The sequence below is a fragment of the Melozone crissalis genome, unplaced genomic scaffold, assembly GCF_028551555.1.
Source record: "Melozone crissalis strain CALT ecotype California unplaced genomic scaffold, PUWL_Pcris_2 ptg000018l_1, whole genome shotgun sequence".
NCBI lineage: Eukaryota > Metazoa > Chordata > Aves > Passeriformes > Passerellidae > Melozone > Melozone crissalis.
In genome coordinates, this window is record NW_026535796.1 from 18,211,710 (window position 1) to 18,223,799 (window position 12,090).

Consider the following 12,090-nt stretch of genomic DNA (forward strand, 5'->3'; position numbering starts at 1 on the left):
ATCAGCTTCCAATGTAGGAGGGTGTTTCCTTTCCACACGACCATCTGTCAGCTGCTATTTGAAAACTTGAAAATATCTACTTGGTATTGAAGCTAAAACCAAGCTGGGCTAAAGGGGGAGATTTTTTCTAATTCTAATCTGATTTTAATTTTTTTTTTATGTTTTCACATTATTTTTTCTCTGGACTGTTTCCTCAGTGTAGTTCACTGTGGGACAGCCAGAATGCTTCTGTGATGGGATTAGGGGACAATTGATTTGAAGAGATTTGATTTGAAGAATCAAACTGCTGGGGCTAGCTTACTCAAGCCAGGTTCAACTACAGCTCTAGACATTAGCCTGCACAGTATATATGTCTGCATTTTTTAATTGTTTTGAAAAATGACAAATTGGCTGAGTACCATAATCTTAATTAGGAAATTAGGAAAACTCTGTATGCTAGCATGGAATTTAAGGGACTTCTTCAGTGAGTCTAAAAGCCTCAGACATATGTGTGTTAAGCATATTATATCCACAAACAGTTTTTCTTACGTCCTAAGAAGAGAAAACTGATAAGCTAAAATGGGCTTCTAGATAACTTTAAGTGGTCTACTGTTTCTCCAGCATTTGCTGATGATTTGGGATCTAATACCATGGAATCTAAGCCTGATCTCAAAAAAGCCAAAGCAGGAGGACTCTCCTCTAAAACTAAGGTATGTTGATTGCCTTTTGTGTAAAATCAGTTTTATAAAGTTAGTAGCTGTGGTTTGTTAATGTGTTATAGGTAGAAGAGTGTAGTTCTTGCTATGGGCAACTTTTATTAAAAATCTTTATGTTTGTCTGAACTCTGACAGACATTCCCATATAAATTAACTGATCACTGCTTTTGTCATTACCTATTTAGTTCCTAAAGTCGGTATTGTCAAAAATCAGTCTTATGAGAAACTCATTCTGTTAGAAATTTTCCTGGCCTCTTTGATTTTGTGCTATTGTGAATTCATTCTTACTATTCCAGGGCCATGAATGTTAATTTTGAACCCATGTATCAAAAGAAATTAACCTCTGCCTTACAGTATGAAGGGCAAGAAGTTCTCAGTCAAAGCGCAAAAAGGGAAGGAGTATGTTTAAAAATGTAATAATCTCAACTAATTACAGTCGATTTTTGGTTAGATTTTTCTGTTGTTTTGTATTACAGTAATTTTTTTTTGCTGTTAATATTTAAGTTTGTCCTATGTATATAACTAAAAATAACCTGAAATGTTCTACAGTCCCATTGTCTGAAGTAGTGCTGTAACAAGAACATTTGATATAGGTCCATATTCATGGTAAGAATGAGCAGAACAATCCTTGAAGGATGTTGTAGGTCTGCTCAAGTCAGTGCAGTGTTCTGCCAGAACTCTGCTGGTAGAATTAAGACCTTTATTGTCAGACAGCTGTTTACTCTTAAGTTTCCATTCCAAACCTCCTAACACATGCTAAGCAAAGACTTTTCTATGGCTTATTTCCAGCAGTCAGATGTTAGTAGCAGTATGTCCAAGGGTAATGCCTGCCTGTCCAAAGCTAATGCAAGCCTCAGCAAGGGCAGTTCAAGTCTGACAAAGAGCCAGTCTGTCAAACAGGTACCACGTTGGGTTTTAGGGATGTGTGTGGGTGACTAGCACACTGGTTGAGAGTGATGTCTCATAATTCACAGGGTACTACTGTGCACACTGTCATGGGTATTGCTTCCACAGCAGCTGAGCACACACTTCTAAACTTCTAATCAACATTTTTCTTTCAGCTTCTCTCTGCCTCTTGTACACATAGGGTGAGGGTGGCAAGTATCTAACACCTGCAGTTGCTGGGACTGAGGCATGTATATGGCATGTGTTGCCTGCTAATACCTTGCTTCTTTCAGGTACAGGGAAAGAAGGTGCTAAGCAAGCCTAGTCTGAAGGAAGATGATGATAAATCAGGCCCTATTTTTATCATTGTCCCAAATGGGAAGGAACAGAGAATGAGAGAAGAGAAAGCTCTGAAGGTGAGAAAAATCAGAATGTGTTCACAAGTTTTGAAGTGGAGGCTTTTAACATTTTCTTTAGTTTTTAATTTAGAATTAAACATACTGTGACATGTGTTAGCCTCTGTCCATCTCTTGGAGTCTGATTCTTGAGTTGAATTTCATACATCAGTAGTGGGCTTACTGTGGTATTTCTTTTCTGATTTTCAAATTTTGTGCATTTATACATTGTCATAAAAACCTAAGGACTTTTTACATTTTTCAAGTAGTGAAGTATCATTATGCTTAGTCAATTGTTTTCAGGTAGAATGTCAGAGTTCTAGGGTATGTTGCAAAAGCTTTAATATACTTACTTTGAGCAGCCCCACTTAGCAATTTGTAGGGAAAATTCTATTAGTGAAAATATGTGTGTTATTTATAACTTGCTAGTAAGTAGGCCTGTCTGGAGCTTAAAAACAATGAGTTAAAGTGATAATTAGTAAGATAATAGCGTAAGGATAATCAGTCCATATGAAGAAAACTTGTCATGTAAAAAAAAAATTGAGCAAACACCACTAATTTTTCATTACTTATTGGTAGTAAGAAGGTTTTGAAAACAGATTCTAAAGCAGAATTAAAAGATGTTCAATCAGCAGCATCTGTCAGGAAGAAAAGGTATTACTTGCTGTGAGTTCTAAATACTGCCTTTTACAGGTGTTAAAGTGGAATTTCACTACTCCCCGTGATGAATATATTGAACAGCTGAAAACTCAGATGTCCACTTGTGTTGCCAAGTGGCTACAGGATGAGATGTTTCATGCTGACTTCCAGCACCACAACAAAGCACTTTCTGTTATGATTGAGGTGAGTTTGGATCTGTGGTAGAAGATGAGGCTGACAGAATTACTCTCTGCTATGAAAGATACTACTTGAATTAAAATAAAATAGAAATTCTCTGAGGAGCCAGGGATCATTGTTCTGTGTAGTTGAAACCTAAACATATATAGAAATAATTTTCAGAGGTATGATGAAGTTGGTATTAATACTGTTTCTCAGGAGAAGGGAAAATTTCCTCACCAGAGACTTCTCTTAGAATTTCAGAAAGGCATCTAAGTTAAAAGTGAGTATGTATTGTTCTAAGAATATACCAATAAATGTAGATTATCTTATCAGACATAGTTTAGCTTATTTTCTTATTGAACAGTGTATAAATGTGTTTCATTTATGTAACTTTTTTTTTTAACTGCCTTTTAGCACTTGGAGAGTGAAAAAGATGGAGTCATCAGCTGCCTGGATTTGATCCTAAAATGGCTTACCCTGCGGTTCTTTGATACCAACACAAGTGTTTTGATGAAAACACTTGAATATCTTAAATTGCTTTTCAATTTGCTGAATCAAGAAGACTATCACCTCACCGAAAATGAAGCATCCTCTTTCATCCCATATCTTATTCTAAAGGTACAATTTGTTTTACAGAATCTAATGTTATTTTTCATGAGGATTATGGCAGAATACCATCAAGCATTGCAATATGTTCATTTTAAATATATTGCGAATGGAGTGAAGTCCAGTTGGTGGCTTGTGTGAGATTCAACAGGCTGTGTTTATTTAACCTGGAGAAAAGGAGGCTCGGGGGATATATTAGTGCTCTTCATAACTACCTGAAAGGAGGCTGTAGCGAGGGGGATGTTGATGTTGTCTTGTCAAGTAATAAGTGAATATAATTAGAACAAAAGGACCTAAATTGTTCTAGGGGAGGCTTACACTGGATATTTGGAAAAATTTTCTTTGTTGAATGGGTTGTCAATCACTTTAATGGGCTGTCTGAGGAAGAGGTTTAGTCTCCATCACTGGAAGTATTTAGAAGACATGTAGATGGGCCACTTGGGGGCATGGTTTAGTGGTAGACTTGGCAGTGTTGGTTTAACAGTTTGACTCAATGGTGTTAAGGTTGTCTTTTGTCACCTTTATGATTCTATATGGCGTATTTCCCTTAAAAGCCATTGACAAAAAGGATTTTTGCCTTGAGAATGATTCTGGCTTTCCTAAGACTATTTCGCATAGTCAAAAGTATCACAAAACTGTATAAAATATTTTGTATTTCTTCCCCTCTTTTTAATATTTTCACGTTAATTTTCCGTTAGGTAGGAGAACCGAAAGATGTCATCCGTAAGGATGTACGTGCCATTCTGAACAGAATGTGTCATATCTATCCAGCCAGCAAGATGTTCCCTTTTATCATGGAGGGGACAAAGTCAAAAAACTCCAAACAACGTGCAGGTAGGAAATGGCCTGTTGAACTGTACATGTGTAAAGTACTTGAAATTGCTTTGGTTTGCATCTTGAAAAACCCAGCATAAGAATGTTGAGTGGGATGTGAGATTTGCATGCACATGGCATTTTATGCAGATGTTTGCAAGTGTTTAAAGGATGAGATTTTCAACTAGTATCATATTGCTTTTTATATTTTGGTGTCTTTATACCTTCCAAAGACAAGGAATCTCTTAAGTTGCTATGAGTATTATGAGTCCCTTGAGTAGACTTGTTTTCTTAGTGAAACAGTGCTAGTGAGAACAGTGACAGTACTGTGTCCCTACTCACCAAGGGAATCAGTTAATCTGAGCAAGAAGTGTCTCTACACTGTACATCTGTTTCACCACAAATAATGTCTGTAATAAAATTGTGACATTTGTAGTTCAAACAACTTCCTGATCACTTTGAGAGTATCTTATCCTGGTATAAGCAGAAAGTTAAATTCTATACATAATATAGTATTGCAAGCTCACAACTGTTTACCTGAATGTGATGTTAACTGTAGCATTGCTCCTACATGGTTATGGGAAATACTTGAAGTGTAGAAGGATGACTGACTGCTTTTATCTGTGAAGTAGTCTGCTGTAGCTTACCGTTGATCCCATAAATCACCTGGAGTATATCTGTCCTCAGCTTTGTGATTGGCAGTTCTCTACAGTGAATGTTCAAGCTGTACAAGCAACACAGGAATTGGGAGGGCTCTCTTCACAGCAGCTTTTAAGTTGAATGTGCATATGTTATCATCTTCTTTTAGAATGCTTGGAAGAGCTTGGATGTCTGGTTGAATTATATGGCATGAATGTATGCCAGCCAACTCCAGGGAAAGCCTTAAAAGAAATGGCAACCCACATTGGTGACCGAGACAACACCGTGCGCAACGCTGCACTGAACACCATCGTGACTGTCTACAACGTCCACGGTGACCAAGTGTTCAAGCTGATTGGAAATGTCAGTATAACTGCACATGAGTTCATGGTGGATTTGGGTTAGCATGCTGTGCTTGGTTTGGTTTGTGGGATTGTTTGTTTGGGCTTTGGTGGTTTGGTTTTTCTTCAAGTCCTTACGCTTTTGTAGGGGACTAGCACTGTTTTGCTTGTGATTGATCATGGTACATCTTGCTGTTGGTGTCAAGAGCATTTTGTAGTTTTGAGAATAACTTACTACATCATAGATTCTCTGATGGCTATTTGGTTAATCCCAGATAGCAGAATATATGAAATCATAGAATGGTTTGGGAAGGGACCTTAAAAACCATTTAGGTCCAAACCCCCTGCCATGGGTAGAGACACTTGGACACTTCCAGGGACTGGGTATCCTTTTTCATTGCCTCAGCCACTCTCACAGTGAAGAGTTTCTAATACAATCTAAATTTATCTTAATTTTAAAGTAATTACTTTTCTATCACTGTATGCTCTTGTTAGAAGTCTCTCTCCAGCTTCCTTGTAGGCCCCTTTTAGGTACTGGAAGACTGCAGTGAGGTTTCCTCAGAGCCTTCCCTTCAGTACGCTCCCAACCCCAACCCTCAGCCTGTTTCCAGTAGGAGAGCTGTATTTAACCTGGATGTGCATGAATAAAAAAAAAGAGAAAGACTGACCTTCATGGGAATTAAATTATTTATAAAGAGTAACTTGCGTTATAGTCAATTTTACAAGTGACACATCTGATTCAGAGTATTTGGATAACTTATTTGGCCAAGAAAGGCTAGTTGTTGGGGCTCCAATGAGTTCTCAGCTATTTTTTTTTGTCCCCAACTTATCCAATTGCTTTGCAGTTGAAGTCTGGTAAGTTTTGCTTGCTTGCTTCATCTTACTGCATTTCATTTTTAAAGTGTCAGTACTATGCCGCTTTGTATTGCTGCTGTTTTGCTCTCTGAAAATTACACTTAATCATTATCATCTAAAATGCAGTAAAAGTTTAAGATGGTAAAACTCAGTTTCCAGTGTTCAGCAATGGAAAGCTAGTTCACTGTGTTTCTAATTACTGTGCATACCAAATTAAGTAGACTGAATTCCAATCTGAATCAAAAGCAGTTAGATAATTTTTTTACAGTTCTGTTCTCTGGATTTGACCTTGGTAATGTTTCTAGCAGCATTAAAACTGATTGCAATGTGATAGATATTTTAATGCTTTTGCAGCTTTGTTGTGTTGTGTCATATGCCATAGGGCATACAAGCTATTGGATGGTATTTTGTGGAATATGAGAAGGCTGCCCCGCTTTTTTTTTTTCCCCCAGCTTCTTGAAAAGTTGAAATTTAATGTGACTCTTATTTTCTCTGGTAACTGTTCCCATGAGAGTTAATATTACATTTTCATTAACATCTTATATTTCCATCCTATTTAACTATTGTTCAGAGTGCAATGTGCTTCTGCCTCAGTTTTACATAGTCCATTTGCTTTTGAATTTTCAAGGTAAAGGAAAAACTGTAGCACCTGAACAATTCAGCTCTTTCTGAGCTTCAGTATGGTCCATCTGTGGGTTCTCAGGAAGGTTTCTAAATCTAGGGATGCTGGAGAGTATTGCTCATGAAATTGTAATGCCTACTTTTGTTCAAATGGAGTAATTGGTAGTCTTCAGTCTGGTAGATAAGCAGGTAAATGTTAATCTTTTCACTGCCTGAGTTGGAGCATTAAGTTGCCTGATCTGGTGTTCATAAGTATCAGAAGAACTCTGGCTTCTGTGGCAGGGTCCAGAGTGTTCAGGCACTGTTAGAAGGGAATGTAGAAAGGTGGATGGTTTTTTTTTTTTGTTTGGGTTTTTGCAGCAACACATGCAACAATTACAAACGCTGGATGGTACCATAGTTTGAATTCAAAATTAACTGTTTCTTGAAAGAAAAAACAGGGCTAGAAATAGGTGTGTTCTATATTACAGCTTGTCAGCGTGGGTTAGTTAGCTCTTGAAGTAGCATCTGACAGTCCAGAGTGTCCTGGTGAGTTTGCTGCTCAGAAGTAGCATTGACAGTTCCCACCTTCATATTAGAGAATTTCAGTCTGCACTGATAAGTATGGTGTGAATCCTCTAGGTGACTGAGACTTCTAAAACCCATACAACTCAGGATGAGTGATAGCATTGTGTGTTACAGCTTTCAGAGAAAGACATGAGCATGCTGGAGGAAAGAATAAAGCGGTCAGCCAAGAGACCCTCTTCTGCTCCAGTGAGACAGGCAGAGGAGAAACCTCAGCGCACTCAGAACATGAGTGCCAATGCCAGCATGATGCGCAAGGGACAAGCTGAGGACATGTCCTCCAAACTCAAGTATGTGATGTTCCATTATGGTCTCTACCTGCATAGTGTATGTGCTAATATGTCTGACAATGTCACTTTAGTTCTTGTATCATCATCTTCGCATGTTGTGAAAAATGGCCAAATAATATAAATCTAAATGTCTGAAATTTTTTTGTCTTGTCTGTCTTAATCTTTCTAAATGGTCTTGTGCCTTTTTTCACTGCTTCTCCATGGACAGAATTATGTATCGCACTTATAGGATGTAAGTACTGCCCACTAACTCCTTAGTAGCAAGGCTCTTGTATCTTTCAATTTCTATCCTTGCCATCCCTTCCTGAGGGTGATGGGTTTGCCATGGCTAGTTCTAGATTATTTATAGATCTCTGAATAAAAGAAAAGAAAGAAAAGAGAAATGCAGGTTTCTGTCAAGGTGACTGTAGGTCAGGCTGCAGACAGACATGGCACTTCCATATTAAGCAACTGTTGAAAATATTGGGGGAACTTTCAGTGTGTTGGACTAAACTTTATATTTGTTGGACCATGTTCTAGTTGCATTAGACATGAAGCATAAAAATGAATAAGCATGTGTGAATTGTAGAGCCTGAGACAACAGTACCCAAAACAAAAAGCTCAGAAACTATTCCTTGCCACCTGCTCATCATTTTTGATTAAAGGTCTGTGCTGAGAACTATATATTCAATTATTTCCTTGAGAAATCTGATATGCAGTATAGGTCATGTGGGAATGCTGTGAGTCTTGGACTCAGAGGGGCTTGTGAAGTTGCTCTGTACGTGTCCATCCTATCCATTATTTTAAAAAAAGGCCAAAAAAAGCCCTTCAAACTTTGAAGTTATATTATTTTAATAGTACTGTAAACTGTGCTAGTTATCCCAAACCATGCATACCTGGCACAGGTACAGGGTATCTTGTGGTTTACAAGAGAAACTAGGAGGGCAAGTAAAGTAGCAGCTGCTCTTCTGGCTTACAGAAGTTTGTTTTACTAAGGACCAGGGGAAAAGCAGAGGGAGTTAAGGGGCTTGAATATAATCCAAACTGCAAAACCTGTGTTAGTATGAGAACTTTAAGGTTACCAGTGGATGCTAGTGCTAATAATCTTACTTCTTAAACTAAAACTCTCTCCTGCTTTCTGTAGCCAAAATCGCAACATGGGCAGCCACCCGGAGACAACACATACAGTTCCACGGGAATTTCAGCTGGATCTTGATGAAATTGAAAATGACAATGGAACCGTCAGATGTGAGATGCCAGCACTTGTACAACACAAACTAGATGACATCTTTGAGCCAGTCTTGATTCCTGAGCCCAAGTGAGTTTAATTTTACCTCCTAAGTGAAATCAGCAGGGCTGCCTAAAAAAGTATTTTGAAAAGGTGAATTGATAGCACTAGTTTCTACATTCAGACTTGTTTCCATAAGAGGGTAGTGTCAGCTAACTTGAAGAGATGGCAAAACAAAGGTTTGTTGTACTCTTCTGAAATCTAGACAGCAGTTATGTTTAATGAAAAATATTAGTTCTACTTAGGCATTTTCATAGTTAGATGGTATTGAGTTTGTAAATGCATTATCCATGTCTTTACAAACAGTGCAATAGACATGGTAAAAAGAAATTATTCCTTCCTTGAGAATCCTCAGTGAAGAATGAAATCCTTTTTCCTCTAAATCTTCATTGAAATACAGCAGTTAAGTGTACATAAGTGTAGCTCTCCAAAAAGTAATGAATCCTGTTTCCAACCCTTTAGAATTCGTGCTGTGTCCCCACATTTTGATGACATGCACAGTAACACAGCTTCTACTATCAACTTTGTCATTTCCCAAGTGGCCAGTGGTGATATAAATACAAGCATCCAGGCTCTGACACAGGTAAGTGAATTAAGGTAGCAACTAATCACACTGTACCAGACTTTGCCTGCGAGGGTGATGAGTTGCACTGTGGTGGAGCATCCATGTCAGGTGATGTGGGCTCTGCTCAGAATCTCCCTGATGACAAAACTAAGTGCACAGGGGCCATCTGACTCGCTTTAGCAATAGAAATTCCACTTGAAAGATATAGAATAACCTTAATGCTTTTCTCATTAGTGCTTCTGTGTTATATTTTTGGTTTTGTCAAATTATTTCTGCTAAGAGTTTGTAATAGCCAGTTAGTCAGTGAGTCTTAACTTTTAAATTTGAACTGTTTTAGAGATCCTTGGCAAAAGGATTGTCTTGCCCCATAGTTTTTGCATGGGTTTAAGGTGACTTTAACTACTTAGACGCTTTTTTGTCCAGAAGATTTCATAAAACTGTAAATTCCAGAATCTATAATGCAGCTGTTGCTGTTTTCATTTGTGTATGGGATAGGATTGCAGTTCTCTAAAATATCAGTAATTGATTGTGTTTGGATTAGCAATACAAATCTCTAGCTACTGATTTTGGGTGAAAGCTTAGAATACAACTGCCTTGGCAAATGGATTAGTCAGGGCAAAACCTTTCCTACAGAAAAGTACTTAAATTATTGTTATTTTTCACTGTTTGCATTATGTTGACTTTACTCCAGTGTTTTGTTTTTAAATCTTAGATTGATGAAGTTCTCAAGCAGGAGGACAAAGCAGAAGCTATGTCTGGCCACATCGATCAATTCCTAATAGCCACATTTATGCAGCTCCGGTTGATCTACAATACACATATGGCAGATGAGAAGCTGGACAAAGATGAGATTGTCAGACTTTACAGCTGTATTATTGGGAGCATGATCACGGTAAGGCTTACTGTAAGAGATAAGGTGAAGAACAAATAACTTCTGCACCGAAGTTGTGGGAGAATGGAGTGTCTGTTCTGTACCTAGGTTAGCTTCCTACTAAGTCTTTCTTAGGAGGGTTTGTTGCCAAATGCTTATCAAGGCACCTTTTGAGAGTAAGTGGAGAATAAGAATTAGGGGAAGAGAAGGTGGTCTCTGCTTCTGCAAAATACAGCCACTAAGACTTCTATTAAGCTCTGGTTTTAAAATTCTTTACCTTTTGATTGCTGAGTTGGTGGCCTGAGTATTTTCAGAAGTCACTCAGTAGAAATAACTTTGTTCATAGTTTTGTTCTTACTTTTGTGGGAAACACAGATGTGGAGATGTCTTGGTTTGACAGTGTAGTCTAGGGAAGTCCTTATAGTAAAGGATTATGTGCAAGGAAAACTGACACTTTCTTCAATCTGTAGCTATTTCAGATAGAGAGTCTGGCTCGAGAGGCATCCACTGGTGTGCTTAAAGACCTAATGCATGGTCTTATTACATTAATGCTGGATTCTCGGGTTGAAGATCTTGAGGAGGGTGAGCAGGTCATCCGATCAGTCAACCTCTTGGTAGTTAAAGTTCTGGAGAAGTCTGACCAGACCAACATCTTGAGGTAAGTAATGAAAAGTGCACAATTAACTGCTCTTCTTTACCTGTTCTCTTATGTTCCTTGAACGGCTGAGTTTTACTCATTTTGTAAGCAAAGACCGGTGTCTGTAGAATCACTCAGCTAGCTAATAAAGAATTATCACTGATTGTGATCAGAATTTGACTGTACAGCTGGAGGCAGGCTAAACAAGCCAGCTTAGTATGGTTCTTTGTGCTTTTAAGTTCAGCAGGCTGTCTCTTAAATTCTTGTAACATACTAAAAAGAGAGAAGGTAAGAGCTGTTGCTCGTCTGCTGGACTAACCCCAGTCTCCGGTGTGGTATTCTGTGGTGAGCTGGTATTGGTTTTTTCTTATGTGTAGCACTTTTTCTGTGTAACCTTTATAAATTTATTTCTTCTAGTGCTCTGCTTGTCCTGCTCCAAGACAGTCTTCTAGCAACAGCCAGCTCTCCTAAGTTTTCAGAACTTGTCATGAAGGTGAGCCTGTAGTGTAGATTTTGAACTTACATGGTTTCTCTGAATCATCTTACCTGAAAGAACAGATGGAGTTAAAAAAATTAGTGTCCATAACTTGAAATATTTCTTACAACTTCTATAATTCTGATCTTACTAGATGTCACATATAGGGACTTTAGGGGGGAGCTTAACACCTGTTAATAGTTTACAGAAGCTTGTGTACACTAATACAAACTCCACACAGAGGTGCAGTCCTCCATACAGTCACCTGCTGGGCTTATTAGCTTGAGGACCACACTGTACTATGGATTCAGACAGTGCCAGGCTGGAGCTGACTTTTGTCCTGTCATCTGTATTGACAGGCAGAGTGAACAGGCAAATGTCTGCATTTAAAGCATAAGCGTGATCGTTTCTTACCATACAACACCCTTTTGTAACTGGTTAAGATTTAAAGACAGCTCAGGCATTCTTAATGAGGTTAAACCTAAAGAACTTGTCTATGTGTAGGTATACATAGCACATATATATATGTATTATCTGCTGAAATTTCTTCACACAAAGCATTCAGTCTCCAGTTATAGGTAGAGAAATCAGTACCTTACATATGCATCAGCTCTAAAGAAAGAACTGGGTACTGTACAGCCAGTTGCAAAGAGAAAGTACCCACCAGTGCAAACCCGCTTGAGCAGCAGACACAGTGCATGCCTGTATGATGTGCTAGCAGAGTGAAGTGGCTCAGTGATAGTGTTGTGTAA

At 38.3% G+C, this 12,090-nt stretch overlaps 1 protein-coding gene and 1 non-coding gene across 7 annotated transcripts in view; both read left to right on the forward strand.

Moving 5' to 3' along the window:
• The window catches only part of CKAP5 (cytoskeleton associated protein 5), a 53,401-nt gene that overhangs the window by 35,370 nt on the left and 5,941 nt on the right, over window positions 1–12,090 (forward strand). For 4 of the 6 annotated variants that reach the window (XM_054274957.1, XM_054274960.1, XM_054274959.1 and 1 more), the window contains exons 27-39: window positions 601–689; window positions 1,874–1,996; window positions 2,669–2,818; window positions 3,209–3,412; window positions 4,099–4,234; window positions 5,022–5,215; window positions 7,351–7,523; window positions 7,732–7,755; window positions 8,647–8,820; window positions 9,253–9,373; window positions 10,068–10,247; window positions 10,697–10,884; window positions 11,281–11,356. In XM_054274957.1, the coding sequence (XP_054130932.1) occupies window positions 601–689; window positions 1,874–1,996; window positions 2,669–2,818; window positions 3,209–3,412; window positions 4,099–4,234; window positions 5,022–5,215; window positions 7,351–7,523; window positions 7,732–7,755; window positions 8,647–8,820; window positions 9,253–9,373; window positions 10,068–10,247; window positions 10,697–10,884; window positions 11,281–11,356 (1,832 nt within the window). Of the gene's footprint in view, window positions 1–600; window positions 690–1,484; window positions 1,596–1,873; window positions 1,997–2,668; window positions 2,819–3,208; window positions 3,413–4,098; window positions 4,235–5,021; window positions 5,216–7,350; window positions 7,524–7,731; window positions 7,756–8,646; window positions 8,821–9,252; window positions 9,374–10,067; window positions 10,248–10,696; window positions 10,885–11,280; window positions 11,357–12,090 lie in introns of all 6 variants that reach the window. The other 2 variants (XM_054274963.1, XM_054274962.1) reach the window with 2 other exon arrangements.
• Window positions 9,421–9,531, forward strand: LOC128937135 (small nucleolar RNA SNORD67). The gene has a single exon (XR_008483031.1). It is a non-coding gene; the product is annotated as a small nucleolar RNA SNORD67 (small nucleolar RNA).